This window comes from Colias croceus, chromosome 1, assembly GCF_905220415.1.
Source record: "Colias croceus chromosome 1, ilColCroc2.1".
Taxonomy (NCBI): domain Eukaryota; kingdom Metazoa; phylum Arthropoda; class Insecta; order Lepidoptera; family Pieridae; genus Colias; species Colias croceus.
This window is the reverse complement of record NC_059537.1, coordinates 10,449,593-10,473,636: the sequence shown is the minus strand read 5'-3', so window position 1 is coordinate 10,473,636 and position 24,044 is coordinate 10,449,593. Positions and strand designations below refer to the sequence as shown.

The 24,044-nt window shown below is 38.2% G+C and overlaps 2 protein-coding genes, 2 long non-coding RNA genes and 2 other non-coding genes across 6 annotated transcripts in view; 4 read left to right on the top strand and 2 right to left on the bottom strand.

Annotated features, from left to right (window-relative positions):
* The first annotated feature begins 1,151 nt into the window (after nt 1-1,151).
* LOC123691871 (putative nuclease HARBI1) lies at nt 1,152-3,521 on the top strand. The gene is made up of 5 exons (XM_045636456.1): nt 1,152-1,567; nt 1,706-1,896; nt 2,329-2,461; nt 2,590-2,731; nt 2,827-3,521. Exons 1-5 carry the CDS (start codon nt 1,343-1,345, stop codon nt 3,213-3,215), a joined length of 1,080 nt encoding a protein of 359 aa, XP_045492412.1. The 5' UTR covers nt 1,152-1,342; the 3' UTR covers nt 3,216-3,521.
* Nucleotides 3,522-6,779: 3,258 nt separating this feature from the next.
* LOC123692008 (proline-, glutamic acid- and leucine-rich protein 1-like) lies at nt 6,780-9,275 on the bottom strand. Its single transcript, XM_045636623.1, has 6 exons — nt 9,257-9,275; nt 9,099-9,159; nt 8,859-8,991; nt 8,285-8,467; nt 7,623-7,707; nt 6,780-7,373 (listed from the first exon to the last, which is right to left on the bottom strand). The coding sequence occupies exons 2-6, from the start codon at nt 9,155-9,157 to the stop codon at nt 6,889-6,891; spliced, it is 945 nt and encodes a 314-aa protein (XP_045492579.1). The 5' UTR covers nt 9,158-9,159; nt 9,257-9,275; the 3' UTR covers nt 6,780-6,888.
* A 3,019-nt stretch (nt 9,276-12,294) lies between these two features.
* LOC123692419 overlaps nt 12,295-24,044 on the top strand; it is a 20,019-nt gene continuing 8,269 nt past the window's right edge. The window contains exon 1 of the long non-coding RNA XR_006751544.1: nt 12,295-12,328. This is a non-coding gene — a long non-coding RNA (uncharacterized LOC123692419). The remainder of the gene's footprint in view (nt 12,329-24,044) is intronic.
* LOC123692504 lies at nt 13,210-15,468 on the bottom strand. Its single transcript, XR_006751569.1, has 2 exons — nt 15,176-15,468; nt 13,210-15,030 (listed from the first exon to the last, which is right to left on the bottom strand). It is a non-coding gene; the product is annotated as an uncharacterized LOC123692504 (long non-coding RNA).
* On the top strand, nt 21,361-23,265 carry LOC123697758. Its single transcript, XR_006752266.1, has one exon. It is a non-coding gene; the product is annotated as a small subunit ribosomal RNA (ribosomal RNA).
* Nucleotides 23,536-23,692, top strand: LOC123698089. Its single transcript, XR_006752355.1, has one exon. It is a non-coding gene; the product is annotated as a 5.8S ribosomal RNA (ribosomal RNA).

Genomic DNA, 24,044 nt, shown 5'->3' with positions numbered 1-24,044 from the left:
AAATACACAAACTAGTGCTTTTTTTGCTGTTGGTATACTACCTTTTCGAAAATTGAGCTGGTAACACTGAACATTATCGTCCGATAGTTCACGGGAATATCGGTGTTGGCTCCGATATCCGATATCGGACCGGACAATGTGAAAGACAGGTACCTACGTAAATCATACATTTTACTTAGCCTCCGATATCGGATATCGGCTATCGGCGTCCGATATCCGATATCGGACCGGACAATGTGAAAACGCTCTAACGTCTCTGCCCCCCTAGCCAAGTGGCTTTCTATTAGCGTAACGTTTGATCATTGCGTTTGATAGAATAGATAAACGAATGTATGAGATTGACATAAGCTGGAGATACGTCACGTGACCCAGCGTAACGAAACGAAAATTGGTAGCCAAGTGGCAATGTTTTTCTATTCTATTAGACGAAACGTGACGAAACGTTAGGTACCTAAAGCCTGATTCCCACGACATGTTTGCTTCACAAACCCGACCGCGCCACACCATACCACATGCCATGGGAATCGGCGCGCTTGTGGTTGTTTGACGATGTTTGCCGACGCATGTGCTATCCATCGGAAGTCGGTAAGATCAAAGGTGCGCGCTTGGCGCGGTGCGACGGCGTTGGTCGACGTCCGTCGGGGCTTGCCGTCTGTAGCGCGTCATTGTTCGGAACCGTACGATAATTATTATTATCGTACAAATACGTCATCTCTTCAACGTGCTGTAATATTTTTATTTATACATAGTTATGTATTATGTATCATATATGATATGTATGTATGTAAGTATATATGTGTATGTATGTGTATTTATAGCATGTATTTATAGATATTGTTTTTACTTATTTATTTATTATTAGGTATCTATTTTTATATATATACGTATATAATATGTATATGTACATATTTTTTTTTCTCCTTTTAAATCAAACACCACCCATTTAATTTTAATTAACTTAACGTATCACTTAACATCTTGTAATGACCCACAGATTAGGTATTAGTAGGAATGACCGTCCACCGTGCTCGCCAGTGCTTGCCATACGCAGACATGCCGTGGGAACGCTCAGTTCAAATCGCGACGGACGGCGACATGCGCTTGTCGTCTGCCGATGCTTGTGAAGCAGACATGCCGTGGGAACCCACCTTATGTCATACGACAGGCGCCATACAAATGCTTAGCCAAGTGGCACTTTTGACAGGAGACTACGCCAATGGGCGTTCGATAACTAGCGTACGCTATAACATCTTGTAGAAATCGAAACAAAATGGCGATTTTATAATCAGCTGTCGAAGTTTCGTGTTGTGTTTAGTGATTATAAAATTTTAGTTTTCATAAAATGCACGCTTTGAGACTTTTAAAAGCTGCGCACGATGAAGAACTTTGGCTCAGGCGCCAAAAAAGAAATGCGTCCAGACCGAGTTTAGAGACAATCAATGAAATGCCGGAACAATTGTTTCAGGAGCGTTTTAGGTTAAATAAAAAAACTTTTAGCGAGCTTTGCTGCAGCCTACGTAACGAAACAAACATACGGGGGACTAAAGAAATTCCTTTGGAAGTAAAGGTAATCCACAGTTTCTTCACTGCGATTGTTTATAATTATTAGTGATGTCCGATATTTTAAATGCCCAATGAAAGGCATGTGTTGTGCATATCTACTAAGTACCTATATTACGTATCCTAATTCTACTTATATTCGTAGGTTCTTTGCGCTCTGAGTTTCTTCGCAACGGGATCCTATCAGAGAATTGTGGGTGTCACACAACATTTGCCACAACGCACTACAAGTAGATGCATTAGGCAAGTTGTGGAGGCACTCAACAGTCCTCGGATAGTGAAAAAATGGATAGTTTTCCCTCAAACACACCAAGAAAGAACAAGAATTCGACAAGAGTAAGTGTTTTTATTAATTTATTTATAACTTTCAATGTACAACTACGACATTGGGGCCTTCAAGAAAAGAGCTTATTTGTCCATAAAAGGCCGGCAAAGCACCTGCAACACTTCTTATGTTGCAAGTGTTTATTTCTTATGCTTAAGTTGCTTGCTCTGACATAAAAAAAAAAAAAACTTTCAATGTTTTGTACAATTTTAATAAATAACATAATCCTTTGCATTGAAGAAGGTTGCTGCTATTGTAGTCACAAACAATTCTATTATACCACAAAATGTTTGTTTCTGTTCAATTCTAAATGTTTTAAAGGTTTACAAAATATTATGACAAATTCATTTGAAAGTCTTTTTAACAATTGTATTATAATATGTTTAATATAATTATGTAGGTAATTGTCTTTGATTATAAAATGTGAATGTACCTAATTACAGATTTCAAAGGAAATTTCAATTGCCAGGGGTAATTGGATGCATAGATTGCACTCACATATCAATTGTAAAACCCCACATTGATGAACAGAATTATTTTAACAGAAAAGGATACCATTCCTTAAATGTGCAAATGGTAAGCTATTTTTCTTTGCATATGTATTATTAGTTAGTAAGCATTGTTTTTAATCATGTTTCATTAAAACAAAATAACAAAGCAACTGCAAATAGAATATTTTTTATAACTTAAATTTTTTTTTTCAGATATGTGATGATAATTTAAAGATTATCAATGTCAATGCAAAATATGGTGGAGCCACGCATGATTCCTTCATATGGTCATCCAGTGAAGTGGAACCATACATGCGTGGACTTCACGAAAATGGTGAATTGACGTGGCTATTAGGTAAATCATTTAATTCCTACCTACTTCTACATATTTATCATAAAAATATTGGAGTTATAATTTATAAAGCTCTTTAACTACATTATTTGTTTAAGGTGATTCTGGATACCCACAGAGAGCGTGGCTGATGACACCAATTTTAAATGCCGAACCAGGTTCTCGAGCAGAGGTGTACACTACACGCCATTTACAGGCACGCAATTGTATTGAACGATGTTTTGGTGTATTGAAGGCTCGTTGGAGATGCTTGCTGAAGCATCGTACACTCCATTACCATCCTCGTGTTGCCAGTGAGGTAACTATTGCATGTTGTGTTCTGCACAATATTGCACTGGATGCTAAATTACCTCCCCCTAATAATATGGCTGAGCAACAAGAGGATGGTGATGAACCGAGTGTGGGGGTTGGACCCATTTCCAGCAACCAAGATGAGCTGATGAGTGGCAGAATAATGCTAAATAATTTAGTTAATAGATTAGTTTAGTAGGTTATTTTTGTATTTTTGTATTTTTTAAAGTGTGTTATGTGTAGTTTTAATGTGTATTACTTTTAAGCCTAATTTAGTATGCCTGACCAAGTAGTTTTGTATAATATTTTTTCGCTCCTAAAACATTATTTTGTTTACCTACACAGATTTAAATAATGAAACTGCATTAGTTACAGTATATATTAATCCTTTTAAAGTTTCTGATAACTGCTCATATTTTAGTGCAGGTCATAGGTGAAAAAATTGATCATTGTTGCAGCCTCAACCTGTTTTTTATATTTTTAAGTTTGTAATTTTTATTATTGTATTTTTTGTTAGTATTTAAAAAAGTGTGTACTGAATTAATGGTGGTATAAACTACTTAACTAATTAAGTAATAAAATATCCCACCAAAAACATTTTCATGTAAAATGTTGCCAGACTCGCACTGTCAAAAAGTTATTAGATCTCATGTAGAGCCAAGCTTCTAACACTACACGCCCTAACTCTACAAGGCCTAACTTCACAAACTCTACACCTTAGTCAAAATATGTGGCTCGGCCATTTCGCTACATTCACATCGGCGTAAGGTGAAAAATTAATTCACTGTTAATTATTTTTGTGTTATACAATAGTTCTTGTAGTAACGAACGGCCAAGCCACATATTTTGACTAAGGTGTAGAGTTTGGGAAGTTAGGCCTTGTAGAGTTAGGGCGTGTAGTGTTAGAAGCTTGGCTCTACATGAGATCTAATAACTTTTTGACAGTGCGAGTCTGGCAACATTTTACATGAAAATGTTTTTGGTGGGATTTCATTTCTTTTTGTAAGTTGTTTTTAACAAAATTTTATATGTCGATTAAAGTTTTAATTTTTTTTTAACAAGGAGTACCTATACATATATATATATATATATATCTCTAGGGGAACTAAGTTTAAGATTATTAGATTAGACTTCTAGCGTCATCAAAAATATTTAATTTAAAATTACAGGTCTCATACAAACTCCCATCCCCTAGTTTAAGGGGTTGGGGGATGAAAGTTACAAGTTTTAGACCCGATTTCACCAATATTTTCTAAATCAGAGATTTATTAATCGAGCTTCAAAATAAACATGTATTTTAACATCGTTGTCAACTCTTCAGGTCCCAAGAAGGAAATCTAACAGCCGTTTATCAAATCGACCTTTAACTGAGCGACTCACGAATCATTCATTCGTATTTTAAACCGCCCGAAACAAAATGTCATAGTTGACAATGCCATAGTATCGCACATTAGGGCTATTTGTTCTAGTTGTATAATAACTGTCATGTTTGGTAATTCGACTAAATCGAGATGTTCTGATACAGTACAAAATTTAATAATCATGTAGTAACTTTTACGTTTACTGGTTTATATGTCAAACGATTTGGTCGTTACCATGGTTACAAATGTTTGATGTTATTTGGAGATTGTTTTGTTGTGATTTTTCTTGTGTTATTTTAATTTTATTTTGAGTTGAATAAATACAATAATGTTGAAGAAAAATCGCGGTTCAATTTCACTTGGTAGAAGGTAAACTGGATCTGGTTGAAATTACGAAAAAAAATTCGGAGTCCGAAGGAAAGTGGAGAGATATCTCATACTAGAAGAGCAATTAACAAGAAAAATAAAGACAAAGATAAAAGAAAGCAGTAAATTAATAGTAAATTCTTGTTCGTAATAACCTAGTATCTAGTTGTTATAACCAATTTATTGAATGATGTTGATAGGTACAATCTAAGGGTACAATAAAAATGTTTTATAAAAACACAAGTTTTATTTATTTAGGTAACTAACATGAAAAATTACATATTTCTATAACAATGTCACATTTAAATTAAATTAGGATCATCATCATCGTCAGCCCATATACGTTCTCACTGCTGGGACATGGGATTGGTAGTGCTAACTTAAACTTAAACACAGTAAGGGATCAGGTCATTATCCACCACGCTATCTTATGATATGTCGGTTTCCTCACAATGTTTTTCACCACTGAGCCATCACTGCACTGCACTACAATAAGCAGTTGGTCTGTAGGTGAAACTGATTGATTCCTAAAACAGAATTTAAAATTAAGATAAGTAGGTACATTTCATAATCATGAGGAGGCCTGAGCCTTACCTGAGTAGTGGTGAAGTTTACATTTGAAGTACCTATATTGGTATTCAATACTAGATTTGACATGACTCACAGGATTATTATGGTTTAATTGAAAATAATACAGTATGTAGGAAGGAACCTTTTATGCACATAAATATAAATATTACCTCACGAGATAGTTTTACTTACAGATCCGACGGTTATTCGAGTTTATCTTCAATTAATTGCAATACTTCCAAAACCGATTGTTTTGATAAACGAAATCTTGTACTAAAATCAACATCATCATATTCTACGAAACAATGACGACCTCTTTATAAATTCTGGGCCGTCGCGTTCGCACTATATAATCCAAATTATACAAATCATCCAACACATCTTCATTTTCAAAAATAAAATAGTATGCAGAGTCCATCTTGACAGCAAGAAAACATCAAATCATTTTTTCTAATCGCTTGTTAAAAATTTAAAGAGCCTCTATGCCAGAAATTAAATATGATGCCGTGTTAAGGAAACTAAACCTCGATTAGGTCATGGTGGGACACTCTCTTACATTGATGTCCCGTTAAAAGAGTTAACAACGTGTTAAACTAACTAACAGAGCTTGGTGAAACTGGGCCTTATAATTTTTTTGTTGTTTGTGTGCTAATACTAGCTTACATACAAAATTTCAGCTTTCTAGGACATTAGGAAATACCTTAAGAATTTTGATGATCATCAGTGAGTCAGTGACGAAATAAGCGTTTTTTAGATATAAATAAAATCTGAAGTATAAAAGCTAATGTAATTAAAACTTAATATGTTCAATAAGTCCGCTATTGACAATAAATCCCGAAAATTTTGTTGATCTAGCATAATCCAAACCCAAGTTAAGAGGGTTCAAAAAAACGTCGAAGCGCTTCGAGAAAAGGTAGGTAGTGCCCGTGCGCTTCGCTTGTTCGCTTGGCTCGTCTTGGCGGGGGCACTACCGTGCCCCCAGATACTATTATTATGTATATATATGTTTTATTTAATATTCTTAAAACTAAAACAAACACTTAAAACAAATTAAGTACATATAAATCCTATAAAATTTAAAGATTAAAAAGTAAAACAACTAAAGACAGAGGACAGAAAATACTGTACTTAAACTATTAAATTAAAATATTAAAATCTAAAACAAACACTTAAAATAAATTAAGTACATATAAATCCTATTAAATTTAAAGATATATATAATAATAGTTTAAAAAAAACTAAAAAACACGCTTTTTGCAAATTGAAAAATGGAATAATTTTATCAAATTAGTGTATTGTCATCGGTCCTCAATAAATCTACAAAGTTTGAACGAAATCTGGCCGTTTAAAGTGGGTCAAAATCGCGCCCAAAGAAGTCGGTTACAAACAAACATTCAAACATACAGGTGAAGCTAATAAAAAGCGTGTAAAAAGTAAAACAACTAAAGACTGAGGACAGAAAATACTGTACTTAAACTATTAAATTAAAATATTAAAATCTAAAACAAGCACTTAAAAAAAATAAAAAGAAAGGCACTAAATAATACACTTAAAACCCTATGAAAAAAAAAATTAAGATGCGGGCCCTTGAGGCAATATCTCGAGCAACCTTTGCCCGATAACAGCTATTTGCTGCATCACCCTAGTTTGCTCGCGATTTGCCTCAACCTTTAGCGACTCCAGCCGCAGTCGCTCCATTTCTCTTTGGTGGAAAAGTTCCTCACGCTCCCTCTCACGTTCATGGAGAAGCTTTTCCCTTTCCCTTTCTCGCTCATGGGAAAGCTTCTCTCGCGTCTCCTCCAGTGCAAGGCGTCGTTGTTCAACCGCCACAAATTCTGTAGCGGCCCGGTCAAATGGCGTTAAGCCGCGATTCCTGCGAGCTCTCTGCATCCCATGTCGCGGCGAGGCAGTCGCAGATCGCGGTGACGCCGATGACCGTCGACCAGTGGGACGCGGAGGAGAACGCGGTAGAGGGGGCGGCGGACGTACTGGTGGTGGTGGTGGTGAGGGCTGTGGGTCTAGCAGTAGCGGTGATGCTGGCAATGTTGGAACACTTGCTGTTGAGTAATGAAAATAATGTTAAGGAGGCAAATATAATTCTGACTTCCACTTATATTATAAATTAGAAATGTTCATCCATTCCATCTGTTGAATAATATTCTCTAGGATACAAGCAAAGACTAATTTATTCAAGTCATTTAATGAATTATGTTCAATTATTATCGATTAAACTATATTATGACGATTGAAAACAGCTCCTAGAAGAAGGCTAATTTAATAAGTAAATAGAGTTTAATAAAACTTACTATTATAATTAAAATTCTCTAAGCCTACAGGAATTTCAATTTCCACATCTTCAGGAATGGGTTCTTCCCTTGGTACTGGTGGCGCCTGAAAAATATTTATTTTTATCAATATATTAGTTATTTATAACTTTTATCATATACTCTTAACACTTACAAATGTTACGATTAGGAATTGTTAGCTAAGTATTTTGTATAATTGATATAGATTTATAAAGAATAAAATATAATTAAAAGATATTTAATGTTCTCATCAACATTAACTATCTATTAATTATATTGTGATGGAATTACATTTTCAAACACTAGCTGTGCTCCGTAGTTTTACCTGCAGTGCTCTGCTCCTGTTGGTCTTAGCGAGATGATATATAGCCTATAACCTTCCTCGATAAGTGGGCTATCTAAAATCGAAAGAAATTTTCAAATCGGACCAGTATTTCCCGAGATTAGCGTGTTCAATCAAACAAACAAACTCTTCAGCTTTATTATATTAGTATAGATTTTCAAGCTGTTTATTTGTTTTATTTATTTAATACAATTCATTTTACACAAGTTGAAAGAGGCTTATATGTAATCTCTTTCAAAATAAATATCTATTATTGGCCATGCAAGTTACAGAGGAATTGGTGTGATACGTAAAGTTGCTATAATATAATAGTACTAACATTAAAGCCATGCTCTTGTATGCCAGCTTGACCAAGAACAGCAGTCTCTCCCAGTATGGCACAGACTCGGTCTTCCAAAACTGTTAGAGACAGCCTGCTGCTTGGACCACCACCAGTACCATTTGTGTGGTTGGAAATCAACATTTTCTTTTTTTTTGTTTTAGTCTTCCAATCTGCCCAGACCTTTAGGTTTACATGTTGTGAGTTAAAGCGGTGCATGAAAAGGGCAATAGCAAAATAAATGAATATATTAAAATATACAGCTATGTTAACAAGATGCAAGTAAATAGCAAAACAATTGAGAGTTTGCAATATACACTTAGGTTAACAACATGCAAGTTAATAGCAAAACAATTGAGAGTTTGCAATATACACTTAGGTTAACAAGATGCAAGTAAATAGCAAAACAATTGAGAGTTTGCAATATACACTTAGGTTAACAAGATGCAAGTGAATAGCAAAACAATTGAGAGTTTGCAATGTACACTTAGGTTAACAAGATGCAAGTTAATAGCAAAACAATTGAGAGTTTGAAATATACAGCTAGGTTAACAAGATGCAAGTTCAAACTTACTTTCTTCCACTTCTCTTGTGATTTGTGAACCCCACCACCAACTGAATTAAGTAATAATGTGAGCCTTGCCCACATTTGGTCGGCTTTTAGTCGACCCTGAGGTCCCCGCTGTGGTCGAGAGAGGTCACCATACCTATGGGTAACACACACCAATGAAGCACTTGGTATTAATGATTTCATTGTTTATTATAAAAATATTGAAGCAAGTTTGGAATCAAAACTGTATTTTTTTAATAGTACCTTTCCATGAATTCTATAAGAGCAGAAAATTGCTCCTGGCTGGCGCGCAGTCTCTCCATTTCTAAACTAGAAAAATAAGTACACATAAATAAATTAAATTTAAACCTTGAAGACATTATATCTTTTTATGCCTCATTGCAAATGCAAAATTAACTTACCTCTATTTGTATTTTTATAATTTAAAGCACAACCTGTATTTTTTAGTTCACTTCAAAAATTTTTTGACTTTTTACTTTTTCCGTTTTCGGAATTCGGCAGTTTAATTTGAATATTTCAAGAATATTTTTCAACATTACTAATGTCAAACTGAATGACAGTTGACAGTTTGACGTACGCTGACTGACGTTAGAATTCGAAGCCATAGACATTAGCGTACGATCCAATAGAATAAGCGTTCGCCAAGTTCTAATCCACTTGGCTACCTGTCGTTTATCGTATTCGATAAGGCGTCAACGTTTGTAGAAAGAGAAACGCTATAAATCGTATGCCACTTGGCTAGGGGGGCTGGTAATTTTAATATGTTCTATGAATAGGGCCGTAATAGGAGAAGATATAACCTAATACAGAGTTACCTGGAAATAACTACCACCGTAATAGGAAAACTACTCCTTTTTTTTAACCGACTTCAAAAAAAAGGAGGAGACGAAAGGAGGAAACGAGAGCGCGGAACGAGCGACAAAGAAGCACAATCGGACGTTGTCACGTTCAATTATCGTCAGTAAACCGACTTTACAGACAACCAATTTTTTTTTTTTTTTTTTTTTTTATGTATGTACACCGATTACTCCGAGGTTTCTGAACCGATTTACGTGATTCTTTTTTTGTTCGATGCGGGATGGTGTCGAATTGGTCCCATAAAAATTTTATTCGGATAGGCCCAGTAAGTTTTTATTTTATGAGCATTTTTGTCTGCATTTGTAAATGTTGCAAGTGCAAGTTTAAAGTCGGTTGTTTTTAACGCAGTTATCATTATAATCCTAATTCGGACCCATCAAAAATTCGATAAACAAGAGAATGTAAATGCTTTATCAAACGATAACAGTTTTTTGGCTCATAGAGCAGGCTCCAAGGAGATGTTCGTTTGCATAAATAGCGGACCTAAATCTGACTTCTGATATATATTGTATAGATCCCAGACATCCTATAGACAGATGTTGCCAACCAGTTTTGTGGTCCCCTTCCCCGCACCCCGGTTATTAAATATGGCATACAAAGAAAAAAATAAACATTTCCAAAACATGCCGCGTGGGGTATCAAATGAAAGAGCTTATTGAGTAGATCACGAATATATAGCATACTATAACATTTCTTACACTTTCTCTAAGATTTTTTAGAAAATTTACGAAAATGGTCCATTTTTGAGTTAACTTTAAACCACTATAGATTGAAAACTCATGAATATATTTTTTAAATTATTATTTTAAATAATTAACAATAGTCCATTGTTTACGATTCAATAGTTCGTACAGTGAAATAGTTGCATGGGGGAGTGGGGGGGAGCATTCAAAGATGGCGAGTATATTTTCAAGTTTATGCCAGAAATAAAGGCCTAATACAAAAATATCGGTGTCAGGGCTTGGAATAATTATCTCTGCACTGTCGTTGTGTTTGACAGAATGAAAAATATGGCAGAACATTCTTGAATCAGCCTCTTAACCCGTGTAGCGTCCTACGCACAGCCAGAGGCGGCTCGCCCTAAGGAGCGCTGGTGCAGTGAACTCCCATAAATAATTATAATAAAATCATACTCCTTAATTTCATTATTAATATTAATTATTACTATTTAAAATCAATCGTAATCGTAAAAAACTACTGGCAATACCAATGAATATATCCATCATTCCATCATTCCATACACCTGACACCTGTAGGTATAATACTGTATTATAAAACGCGCGTAGCGGAGCGCTCACGATTGCGCTCCAATGAAAAAATATTCAGTACATTTTCTAATACGAAATCCAATAGGAGTGAAAGAGATAGTTTTGTCAGAGCCCTGCGCGTAAAACAGAAGATTTTCTATGAAAAAATAGCAAAATTCGGAGCGCCGCTCCCGCAAACGTTGCCGGTTCGTTTTTACCGCGCGCCCGTACACAAGACAGCGATTGCGCGACGTTGCCACTCAAAATAATATAAACAAACACTATAGTCAACTTGCACGCGCGCGAATGTACCTATAATCGGGAATTTTCGAATTAAAATCATAAGATACGTGTTGATTGTTGAAATAGCCTGTAGTTATCAGTATTACTTGTGAGTGTTAAAATGGACAATTATAATGTGGCGTTCATTAAAAAGTGTGTTAAAACGTTACAAATTCGGCTTGAATTGAAAGCTAAGGGACCGCCACGACCTGAACTTGACCTTACGCAAAAATGTACGACAAAAACGAAAACATATACGCGTGTGTTTAAATCCGAACAATAGGTATGTGAAAACACCGTGGTTGTGTGGTTGTGATGAACATGAAAGCAACAAAATATTTTGTTTTCCGTGTCTTTTATTTGAAGCGGGCGCGGCCGACGGAGGTGAGAGTGCTTGGACTGAAACGGGCGTTGACGACTTAGCTCATCTTTCAATCAAGATGAAAAAACATTCACAATCTCGGTAGGTACCATTTGTTGAATGAACTGCAATTGGCGTCTATCGAACGACAAGACATTCGTAAAGCATTAGATTCCGCGTACCGAAAGTCAATACGCGAGTTCAATGACCGTGTCGATGAAAACAGACATATTTTACGAAGGTTAATAGATTGTGTCAAGTTATAGATATTTTTGCACACCAAAAAGAAAGACGTATGCATTTCCTTTATAAGTAATTTTTTAATTAAATTGTACTGCTTTAACATCATGTATTTTCAGTGTTTTATTTCAAGTGAACACCCATAAAATTTTGTCACGAGCCGCCTCTGCGCACAGCGGTTGTAGCGTAACTCAAATTGTACTGAGAGCGTTCTGCGCTGACAAACGCACTACGCAGTGCGTAACGCGGCCCGTGACATTGAAGGTCATCAGTAGAGACGTACAAGTGAATGTTTCCAGTATAAAAAATATTTCTCTATGCCTTAAACATTTATAATTCAAATCGACACGACTCCGAGACAGGAAATACAGACTAAAACCACAAAAAAAAAAAAAAAAAAAAGTGAATCATTGATTGAGTTGCGTCATCGGCCATAGTTTGTACGTACTTTGTAACGTTCGTCTTGTTCAACGAATATTTGGATTGTGAATTATGCCGAGAGGAATAATTAGATGAGTGATAATTGAGACGTATATTACTGGAAATTTTACGTAGAATACGTTTATGATATTGGTTTTAGGGATATTTGAAGAATACTCAGTGAAAAAGTGTCTCAACTTTTCAGTGCGGAAGACGCAAAATGGCGCTTTTTTTCTTGTTTGTGAATAATGGATATTTGTTAGGTATTATTCATAGTGAAATACGTTGTGTTAAATGTGTGAAAATATAAGTGAATGTATTTGGCAATCGTGTAGTGATATGAAAACGTGAATATGATCATTTGATGACTCACCATTATCATGTAAGTGTTAGTAGGTATGTAAGCAATTAAAATTAAAACAAAAGAAAATCAATTTTTTTATAATTTTATAGAAAAAATATATCGTCATGATTACATTTTTATGCTATAACTAGTTTCTTCCTCTTTCCAAAAATATATCATACATGGCATATAATTATAGAACAATAGGGTAAATAAAATTTTCAAACTCGGTAGTCATAAAAAAGCTAGATTTCGTAAACTACCTCGACATACTTGGGACGCATAACATCTGTGCGTATGACAGAGCAAGTAATAGGTATAGGAAGAGACGGCACTCAGTACTTCGATTTCGAGCTCACGCACACATATGCATGTATTACTTAGGTTAAGTCTTATATACCAACCTATGAAAAGTTCACGTCAAAAATGATCCACATTGCTGCCAACATTTAAAAGTTGAAGTTGCTAGTGATGTCTCTTTGAGTACATATTATCGATAAAACTTCATATCGATATCGATAAAATTTTCGATGCTGGGTAACATCACTACTAATTCTCATCCTTATTCAAATTTATAGGAAATTAAAAATAAAACACCAACAATGTAGATCAATAAGTTTATTATAATATAATAATAATTACCTATATCTAACATTTTTATATAATATTAAAACTCACTATTATCAGCAAAAATGGATAATTCCATTTGAATTTTGAATTTTACTGAATATCTTTATTTAGGCATGTAGGACTTAATTCGGCTTAAATATTATGTGAATACAACTAGATTCACATTTTATACTTTTCCTTGAAATATTTTGCGGGATTTCTATTTTAAAATCTCATTCTAAATTTCCAATATATCGTTGCCGTTCGGATCGCCATATTGGAATTGTAAGAAGTTGTTGTTTTCTTTGGACAAAACAATAATAATATTATCTCCTCTCCAATTGATTCTACAGCCAGAACATGACGTAATAGAGAAGTTTTCTCGTAAAAATTATTATTTTTTATATCTTCCTTTAATAGAACAGTCATTGGGTATATATTGCAAATACTTAGTCACAAATCACATTAATAATTATTATCAATTATTATCTACACAAAGATTTTAACATTGTTTACACATAACACTTTTTCTTCTTCTTTCACTTTTGGCAGAAATATAACAAATTAAAAAATTCAATGTACTGTACATTAACTGAGTAAATAAGTAAGAAAATCTACGATATACGAAGAACAGATTTTGTTTATCTTCCACCAAAACAATTAATAAAACGCCATTTTGAATTCAAATTTCAAACAACAAATCAACATCAAGAGGTTGTCTATGCTTAAGTCTTAACCATTGACAAGAAATCGAAGAAAGAAAGAAATAATTTATTAATGTATTAGCTTAAAATTAAAATATACAAAAATAAGGTTTAAAAAAAAATAAGAAATAATAATAAATAATTAAAACTAAAAAATTAAATCTAATATTAAATGATTACATCGGAGGGGCCAACATTAGAAATGTTTTTATTTTTTCTAAAAGTTGGCAGAACAGACTCTCCCTTAGGTCTTTGAAAAGTACAAAATAATTTGAACTGTATGTCAATTGAATGAAGTTTAAAATTGCTTGATAATGGAAGCCTAACCAAAACGATGTTCTTAAGGACGCGTTTACGAATCTGACAAAAATAAGCAGTTTTTCGGTACATTTTGCGACAAAATAATACAAAACCAAATTAAACTAATAATTACTATAGATAGATTAATCCTTAACCCTCAATTCACTAGGTGAAATTTGCTAACATAAACAGCTTCCATGAGTCCACTGGACTCATATATTTTCTTGGCGTGTTTTTTTCAAATAAAACTCTTTTTTTTATTAAGTTTTTTTATTATTATTTTTAAATGTTTATTAAGGCACTACAAAAAAATAATAAAACTGGATAAACTTCTGAAATACTCTTAAAAATAAAAAAAAACTTATTCTAATAGTCTTAGAAAACAGAGTTATTTTCAAAGCCCTACAATAATGGCAAATATTTTTAACTAATGGCTCTTTTTAATTTTATAAGACTTCTAAAGGAATGCAAAACCGAAAATAAACAACAAAAATGTACGCTTCTATACAAAAAAATAAAACGTGCAATGGGGTATTGCCACCGATTGCAGGCAGCGACGGCATGCCATTTTTGAGCAACTCAAACATACAGGCTTCAGACATCTAGTGCCTGAATGTGCAGTCTTTGTTCTCTTTTTGTAATTACATGGATAACAATGCTTTCTTTCTGTCCTAGATAGCTTGTCTTCGGTTTCAGAGTGGCTCGCATCTTCATCATTCATAATTTGTGTGATCCATGATTCCAAAACAGAATCTGCCTGGTCTTCATTCATATTTACAACTTTATGTTGTTTTAGATCCATTTTACAAACCTACAACAACAACAAATATTAAAATACATATTTTTATATCATTAATACGACAAATAAGCAACATTTAAGAATCGTAACAAATAAATAAAATATTACTTAATTCACTAGTATGAGTCCATGGGACTCACTCGACGTAATAACTTACCTATTACGCAGCGCAGGCGCACGTCCTCTCGCTACCGCGGTGCCCACGTCACTGCAGGAAGGTACTGAGACGGTGGAGGAAATAAGTCACCAGGGGAAAAAAATATAATAGTTTGAAAGTTCGATGTGAGTCCAATGGACTCAGGTAGTGAATTAAGGGTTAATCTTTAAATGGTAGCAATTTTTTAGTCGAAAATTTTGGTTTATAATATTATCTAATATATAAAAATCAATGCCACTTTTCGTTGTAATTCCATAACTCGAGAACGGCTGAACCGATTTCGATAATTCTTTTTTTATTATATTCCTTGAAGTACGAGGATGGTTCTTATGTAGAGAAAACGTTAATATGTACCACGGGCGAAGCCGGGGCGGACCGCTAGTAAAAAATATTTTCCGTTGCACAAACACAAAATTGACAATATCGTGCTGAATAAAGGAACATTTTTCATGTATTTAATAAAATAAATTTAATGATTTAAAAATATTTTAAGTAAGCAGACATGTCCAACTCAAAAAGGTAGCAAAGAAAACTATCAAAATGTTACAAATAGGCTGAGAAATCAAACCTTATTTTTTCACATATTTAGTTGTAACGCGTGATACTTATTGGATTGAAATAAGGGTTATTTTACTGGCTCATCTTGATTTATTGCACAAAAATTTGTAATGAAATATTTTAGTCTGCGCTCGGCCGCCGTTGTGAGTGGACACTGTGACGCTTGTAAGCAGCTCCTCGTTTACGAAAAGATCACTGTACGAATACAAAATATTTGACCTAATAAACTTGATCCTTCACGCATTCATTTTATTTATAGATTTTATACTTATGGTATTATAAATTTCATATTTAGTTTCTGACTTGATGGAGTGACCTGAAGGTGTACTTCGAAGACTGCTACTGGAACTAATAAACGATTAGAGCTAGGTGTGCCGAGTTTGGGCTCATTTTGTTAGTTATGTTGAGACCTTACCTCCAGACTTGATGGAGTGACCTGCAGGTGTACTTCGAAGACGGCTACTGGAACTAATAGACGAGTAGAGCTAGGTATGCCGAGTTTGGGCTCGTTTTGTTAGTTACATTGAGACCATACCTCCAGACTTGATGGAGTGACCTGAAGGTGTACTTCGAAGACTGCTACTGGAACTAATAAACGATTAGAGCTAGGTGTGTCGAGTTTGGGCTCATTTTGTTAGTTATGTTGAGACCTTACCTCCGGATTTGATGGAGTGTCCTGAAGGTGTACTTCGAAGACTGCTACTGGAACTAATAGACGAGTAGAGACTAGGTGTGCCGAGTTTGGGCTCGTTTTGTTAGTTATGTTGAGACCTTACCACCGGACTTAATGGAGTGACCTGCAGGTGTACTTCGAAGACTGCTACTGGAACTATTAGACGAGTAGAGCTAGGTGTGCCGAGTTTGGGTTCATTTTGTTAGTTATGTTGAGACCTTACCACCGGACTTGATGGAGTGACCTGCAGGTGTACTTCGAAGACTTCTACTGGAACTAATAGACGGTTAGAGCTAGGTGTGCCGAGTTTGGGCTCATTTTGTTAGTTATATTGAGACCTTACCTCCGGACTTGATGGAGTGACCTGCAGGTGTACTTCGAAGACTGCTACTGGAACTAATAAACGATTAGAGCTAGGTGTGTCGAGTTTGGGCTCATTTTGTTAGTTATGTTGAGACCTTACCTCCGGATTTGATGGAGTGTCCTGAAGGTGTACTTCGAAGACTGCTACTGGAACTAATAGACGAGTAGAGACTAGGTGTGCCGAGTTTGGGCTCGTTTTGTTAGTTATGTTGAGACCTTACCACCGGACTTAATGGAGTGACCTGCAGGTGTACTTCGAAGACTGCTACTGGAACTAATAAACGATTAGAGCTAGGTGTGTCGAGTTTGGGCTCATTTTGTTAGTTATGTTGAGACCTTACCTCCGGATTTGATGGAGTGTCCTGAAGGTGTACTTCGAAGACTGCTACTGGAACTAATAGACGAGTAGAGACTAGGTGTGCCGAGTTTGGGCTCGTTTTGTTAGTTATGTTGAGACCTTACCACCGGACTTAATGGAGTGACCTGCAGGTGTACTTCGAAGACTGCTACTGGAACTATTAGACGAGTAGAGCTAGGTGTGCCGAGTTTGGGTTCATTTTGTTAGTTATGTTGAGACCTTACCTCCGGACTTGATGGAGTGACCTGAAGGTGTACTTCGAAGACTGCTACTGGAACTAATAGACGAGTAGAGCTAGGTGTGCCGAGTTTGGGCTCATTTTGTTAGTTATGTTGAGACCTTACCTCCGGACTTGATGGAGTGACCTGCAGGTGTACTTCGAAGACTGCTACTGGAACTAATAAACGATTAGAGCTAGGTGTGTCGAGTTTGGGCTCATTTTGTTAGTTATGTTGAGACCTTACCTCCGGATTTGATGGAGTGTCCTGAAGGTGTACTTCGAAGACTGCTACTGGAACTAATAGACGAGTAGAGACTAGGTGTGCCGAGTTTGGGCTCGTTTTGTTAGTTATGTTGAGACCTTACCACCGGACTTGATGGAGTGACCTGCAGGTGTACTTCGAAGACGGCTACTGGAACTAATAGACGAGTAGAGCTAGGTATGCCGAGTTTGGGCTCATTTTGTTAGTTATGTTGAGACCTTACCTCCAGACTTGATGGAGTGACCTGAAGGTGTACTTCGAAGACTGCTACTGGAACTAATAAACGATTAGAGCTAGGTGTGTCGAGTTTGGGCTCATTTTGTTAGTTATGTTGAGACCTTACCTCCGGATTTGATGGAGTGTCCTGAAGGTGTACTTCGAAGACTGCTACTGGAACTAATAGACGAGTAGAGACTAGGTGTGCCGAGTTTGGGCTCGTTTTGTTAGTTATGTTGAGACCTTACCACCGGACTTAATGGAGTGACCTGCAGGTGTACTTCGAAGACTGCTACTGGAACTATTAGACGAGTAGAGCTAGGTGTGCCGAGTTTGGGTTCATTTTGTTAGTTATGTTGAGACCTTACCACCGGACTTGATGGAGTGACCTGCAGGTGTACTTCGAAGACTGCTACTGGAACTAATAGACGGTTAGAGCTAGGTGTGCCGAGTTTGGGCTCATTTTGTTAGTTATATTGAGACCTTACCTCCGGACTTGATGGAGTGACCTGCAGGTGTACTTCGAAGACTGCTACTGGAACTAATAAACGATTAGAGCTAGGTGTGTCGAGTTTGGGCTCATTTTGTTAGTTATGTTGAGACCTTACCTCCGGATTTGATGGAGTGTCCTGAAGGTGTACTTCGAAGACTGCTACTGGAACTAATAGACGAGTAGAGACTAGGTGTGCCGAGTTTGGGCTCGTTTTGTTAGTTATGTTGAGACCTTACCACCGGACTTAATGGAGTGACCTGCAGGTGTACTTCGAAGACTGCTACTGGAACTAATAAACGATTAGAGCTAGGTGTGTCGAGTTTGGGCTCATTTTGTTAGTTATGTTGAGACCTTACCTCCGGATTTGATGGAGTGTCCTGAAGGTGTACTTCGAAGACTGCTACTGGAACTAATAGACGAGTAGAGACTAGGTGTGCCGAGTTTGGGCTCATTTTGTTAGTTATGTTGAGACCTTACCACCGGACTTAATGGAGTGACCTGCAGGTGTACTTCGAAGACTGCTACTGGAACTATTGGACGAGTAGAGCTAGGTGTGCCGAGTTTGGGTTCATTTTGTTAGTTATGTTGAGACCTTACCACCGGACTTGATGGAGTGACCTGCAGGTGTACTTCGAAGACTTCTACTGGAACTAATAGACGGTTAGAGCTAGGTGTGCCGAGTTTGGGCTCATTTTGTTAGTTATGTTGAGACCTTACCTCCGGACTTGATGGAGTGTCCTGAAGGTGTACTTCGAAGACTGCTACTGGAACTAATAGACGAGTAGAGCTAGGTGTGCCGAGTTTGGGCTCATTTTGTTAGTTATGTTGAGACCTTACCTCCGGACTTGATGGAGTGACCTGCAGGTGTACTTCGAAGACTGCTACTGGAACTAATAAACGATTAGAGCTAGGTGTGTCGAGTTTGGGCTCATTTTGTTAGTTATGTTGAGACCTTACCTCCGGATTTGATGGAGTGTCCTGAAGGTGTACTTCGAAGACTGCTACTGGAACTAATAGACGAGTAGAGACTAGGTGTGCCGAGTTTGGGCTCGTTTTGTTAGTTATGTTGAGACCTTACCACCGGACTTAATGGAGTGACCTGCAGGTGTACTTCGAAGACTGCTACTGGAACTATTGGACGAGTAGAGCTAGGTGTGCCGAGTTTGGGTTCATTTTGTTAGTTATGTTGAGACCTTACCACCGGACTTGATGGAGTGACCTGCAGGTGTACTTCGAAGACTTCTACTGGAACTAATAGACGGTTAGAGCTAGGTGTGCCGAGTTTGGGCTCATTTTGTTAGTTATATTGAGACCTTACCTCCGGACTTGATGGAGTGTCCTGAAGGTGTACTTCGAAGACTGCTACTGGAACTAATAGACGAGTAGAGCTAGGTGTGCCGAGTTTGGGCTCATTTTGTTAGTTATGTTGAGACCTTACCTCCGGACTTGATGGAGTGACCTGCAGGTGTACTTCGAAGACTGCTACTGGAACTAATAAACGATTAGAGCTAGGTGTATCGAGTTTGGGTTCATTTTGTTAGTTATGTTGAGACCTTACCTCCGGACTTGATGGAGTGTCCTGAAGGTGTACTTCGAAGACTGCTACTGGAACTAATAGACGAGTAGAGCTAGGTGTGCCGAGTTTGGGCTCGTTTTGTTAGTTATGATGAGACCTTACCTCCGGACTTGATGGAGTGACCTGAAGGTGTACTTCGAAGACTGCTACTGGAACTAATAGACGAGTAGAGCTAGGTGAGGCGAGTTTGGGCTTGTTTTGTCTTCGAAGTACACCTTCAGGACACTTCATCAAGTCCGGAGGTAAGGTCGCCCTCTTTTGTCGTTGTTGTTGTTGTTGTTTGTTGTTGTTGTTGTTGTTGTTTATAATTTATTTAATATGGACCACGAAATTTATAATCATGAATTATTTTTGACGACTGCACGCCGTAACTGCACGCGTGCAAAGTTTTTTGACTTGACCTTGAAAACACGAGGCGTTAGTCGCGCGCGGCGTATGTTTGTATGTATGTATTATGTATGTATGTATGTACATATGCCGTGCGTGATATGTGAATAGTATCTGAAAAAAATAAACAAGCAGAAACATCGTAGCCGGGATGCGAGACAATCGGTGCGCGAGGCTAGCGAAGACGGGGGGGCGTTGCGCGTGGGCAGCGAGACATTTGTACGTACGTATGTGTATGTATCATTATTTCGTCGCTGTTGTACCGCGTCGCCCGTGTGCTCTGCGCTCTCCTCGTTGCCGCCGTTCGCGTGTCGGTGTGGGGTTGGTGTTTGGTGGTGAGTCTGACAGAGTTGTAGAGTAGTGTGTTAGTTCTATGAAATAATAAAAGACCACCAAAGATGATGATATTGTAAAAGCGTTTGTGCATACGGCGCGATACAGTTTTTAATCTTTAGTGGTGGTAGTAGTAGTAGTAGTAGTAGTAGTTAGTAGTAGTAGTAGAAGAAGTAGAAATTAGTAACTGTAGTAACATTGCGTCTGCCGACGGTTTGATAGATTGTCAGTTTCGTAGATTGTATTTTATATGTGTAGTGTAATAAATAATATTACGCATCTTGATACACTCTCGGAGCGCAGACCGTGAAAAATATACGACTACTATTGAACGGCAGTATAAAATTTTTTATTGCTCACATCGCACACGTTTGTGATGTACCAATGGGCTTTTATCAGATGTTTATATGTGGTCGCAATTTTCGATCCTTCCACTCTCCGTGCGTAGATTGATCGTTTGCGTCATAAAAGTTGACCGATATTAAAATTTTTCCTTCGCTTGATGCGAATGGGAATTGTTAAGGGGTGTCTCGTTAAGATGATACTTTCAACGATTTAACTGACTGTGTTCAGATTTATCCACGTGTGCGCGCGCGCGTGTGTGAATAGTGTGCGTGTGACGGTCGCCGCCGTTGCATATCATGTTATTTAAACACGCCGCGCGCATATGTATGTATATAGAGAAGCGAACGTCGCGGCGGCATCGTCGTGTCACGTTTGAGGCTCTAGCGGAAGCTTTAGTTAGCTCCCTGGTTGATCCTGCCAGTAGTTATATGCTTGTCTCAAAGATTAAGCCATGCATGTCTCAGTGCAAGCCGTATTAAGGCGATACCGCGAATGGCTCAATATATCAGTTTTGGTTCCTTAGATCTTACTCAGTTACTTGGATAACTGTGGTAATTCTAGAGCTAATACATGCAATCAGAACTCTGACCAGTGATGGAATGAGTGCTTTTATTAGATCAAAACCAATCGACGGAGGGCCTGGCGTCTGAAGTCGTTAATTTTGATGAATCTGGATAACTTTTGCCGATCGCATGGTCCAGTACCGGCGACGCATCTTTCAAATGTCTGCCTTATCAACTTTCGATGGTAGTTTCTGCGACTACCATGGTTGTCACGGGTAACGGGGAATCAGGGTTCGATTCCGGAGAGGGAGCCTGAGAAACGGCTACCACATCCAAGGAAGGCAGCAGGCGCGCAAATTACCCACTCCCGGCACGGGGAGGTAGTGACGAAAAATAACGATACGGGACTCTTACGAGGCCTCGTAATCGGAATGAGTACACTTTAAATATTTTAACGAGGAACAATTGGAGGGCAAGTCTGGTGCCAGCAGCCGCGGTAATTCCAGCTCCAATAGCGTATACTAAAATTGTTGCGGTTAAAAAGCTCGTAGTTGCATTTGTGCGCCGCGCTGTCGGTGCACCGCATCCGCGGTGATACTGACACGTTTGCGGAGCATATCGTCGGTGAGCCGGTCGTTAAAAGCCGGTTCAATATCAAAATCCTATCGCGGTGCTCTTCAGTGAGTGTCGAGGTGGGCCGACAATTTTACTTTGAACAAATTAGAGTGCTCAAAGCGGGCTCAAAATGCCGCTTGAATATTTCGTGCATGGAATAATAGAATATGATCTCGGTTCTATTTTGTTGGTTTTCAGAACTCCGAGGTAATGATTAATAGGGATAACTGGGGGCATTCGTATTGCGACGTTAGAGGTGAAATTCTTGGATCGTCGCAAGACGAACATCAGCGAAAGCATTTGCCAAAGGTGTTTTCATCAATCAAGAACGAAAGTTAGAGGTTCGAAGGCGATTAGATACCGCCCTAGTTCTAACCGTAAATATGTCATCTAGCGATCCGCCGACGTTACTACAATGGCTCGGCGGGCAGCTTCCGGGAAACCAAAGATTTTGGACTCCGGGGGGAGTATGGTTGCAAAGCTGAAACTTAAAGGAATTGACGGAAGGGCACCACCAGGAGTGGAGCCTGCGGCTTAATTTGACTCAACACGGGAAATCTCACCAGGCCCGGACACCGGAAGGATTGACAGATTAATAGCTCTTTCTTGATTCGGTGGGTGGTGGTGCATGGCCGTTCTTAGTTGGTGGAGCGATTTGTCTGGTTAATTCCGGTAACGAACGAGACTCTAGCCTGCTAAATAGGCGTCGTCATTTAGGTGTGCGCGGCTCTCGGGTCGCGCAACTCACTGGCGGCGTATTAAAATTCTTCTTAGAGGGACCGGCGGCTTTGAGCCGCACGAGATTGAGCAATAACAGGTCTGTGATGCCCTTAGATGTCCTGGGCCGCACGCGCGCTACACTGAAGGAATCAACATGTTCTCCCTGGCCTAGAGGCCCGGGCAACCCGTTGAAACTCCTTCGTGCTGGGGATTGGGGTTTGCAATTATCCCCCATAAACGAGGAATTCCTAGTAAGCGCGAGTCATAAGCTCGCGTTGATTACGTCCCTGCCCTTTGTACACACCGCCCGTCGCTACTACCGATTGAATGATTTAGTGAGGTCTTCGGACCGACACGCGGTGGCTTCACGGCCGTCGGCGTTGCTGGGAAGTTGACCAAACTTGATCATTTAGAGGAAGTAAAAGTCGTAACAAGGTTTCCGTAGGGGAACCTGCGGAAGGATCATTAACGTAACGCACTGCGCACTCTCGCACTACTCGCATACGCGCATCGTGTGTGTGTGTGTGTTTGTGTATAGTACGAACAAGTGTCGTGGGACGCGTGAATGTGACTGCATCCGTTAAAAAAAAAAAAAAAGGGATACCTCTAACATGTCAGTGTATGACGTGTTAGAGTGATTCGCGAAAGCGCGCGGTACATATTTTAACCTATGTACACACACGCAAACGTTACATAAAAGAAACACTTTGAATAATAATATTATATGTAATAAACTATTACCCTGAACGGTGGATCACTTGGCTCGCGGGTCGATGAAGAACGCAGTTAACTGCGCGTCATAGTGTGAACTGCAGGACACATTTGAACATCGACATTTCGAACGCACATTGCGGTCCGTGGAGAAATATCCAGGACCACTCCTGTCTGAGGGCCGGCTGTATAAAAACAACAATCCACACTGTTCACACACGTGTTTTCACGCGTGTTAGCATGTGACGGTTTAGCGAGCGCATTGTGTGCACGCTATCCGTTTGAAAATTTTACCTGTATTGTGTTCTACGTGTGCGCGACTCGGTGTGAAACCGTTGTGGACGCTTCTCGCGCGACTCTCGTATGACATGTCTCGTGTAGAATGTGTCGTGAACTGTTTCGCATATAGGCCGAGCCGCATTCAAAGCGCTCGTAGTGCGTGTTATTGTGTAATATATGTATAAATGAAAGTGAAGCGTAGGCGGACTCGACGTCCGTGTAGCGTCGTAGTAGCGCTGACGGATATCGCGTCTGCC

Excerpts from the sequence above, each read along its gene's own strand:
- LOC123691871 (XM_045636456.1), top strand. The coding sequence starts at position 1,343 with ATGCACGCTTTGAGACTTTTAAAAGCTGCGCACGATGAAGAACTTTGG. Across the intron at positions 1,897-2,328 it reads AGAACAAGAATTCGACAAGA|ATTTCAAAGGAAATTTCAAT; the intron begins GTAAGTGTTTTT and ends ACCTAATTACAG. Across the intron at positions 2,732-2,826 it reads TGAATTGACGTGGCTATTAG|GTGATTCTGGATACCCACAG; the intron begins GTAAATCATTTA and ends TATTTGTTTAAG.
- LOC123692008 (XM_045636623.1), bottom strand. The coding sequence starts at position 9,157 with ATGGAGAGACTGCGCGCCAGCCAGGAGCAATTTTCTGCTCTTATAGAA. Across the intron at positions 8,992-9,098 it reads CTTATAGAATTCATGGAAAG|GTATGGTGACCTCTCTCGAC; the intron begins GTACTATTAAAA and ends TGTTACCCATAG. Across the intron at positions 7,374-7,622 it reads AGAGAATTTTAATTATAATA|CAAGTGTTCCAACATTGCCA; the intron begins GTAAGTTTTATT and ends ATTACTCAACAG.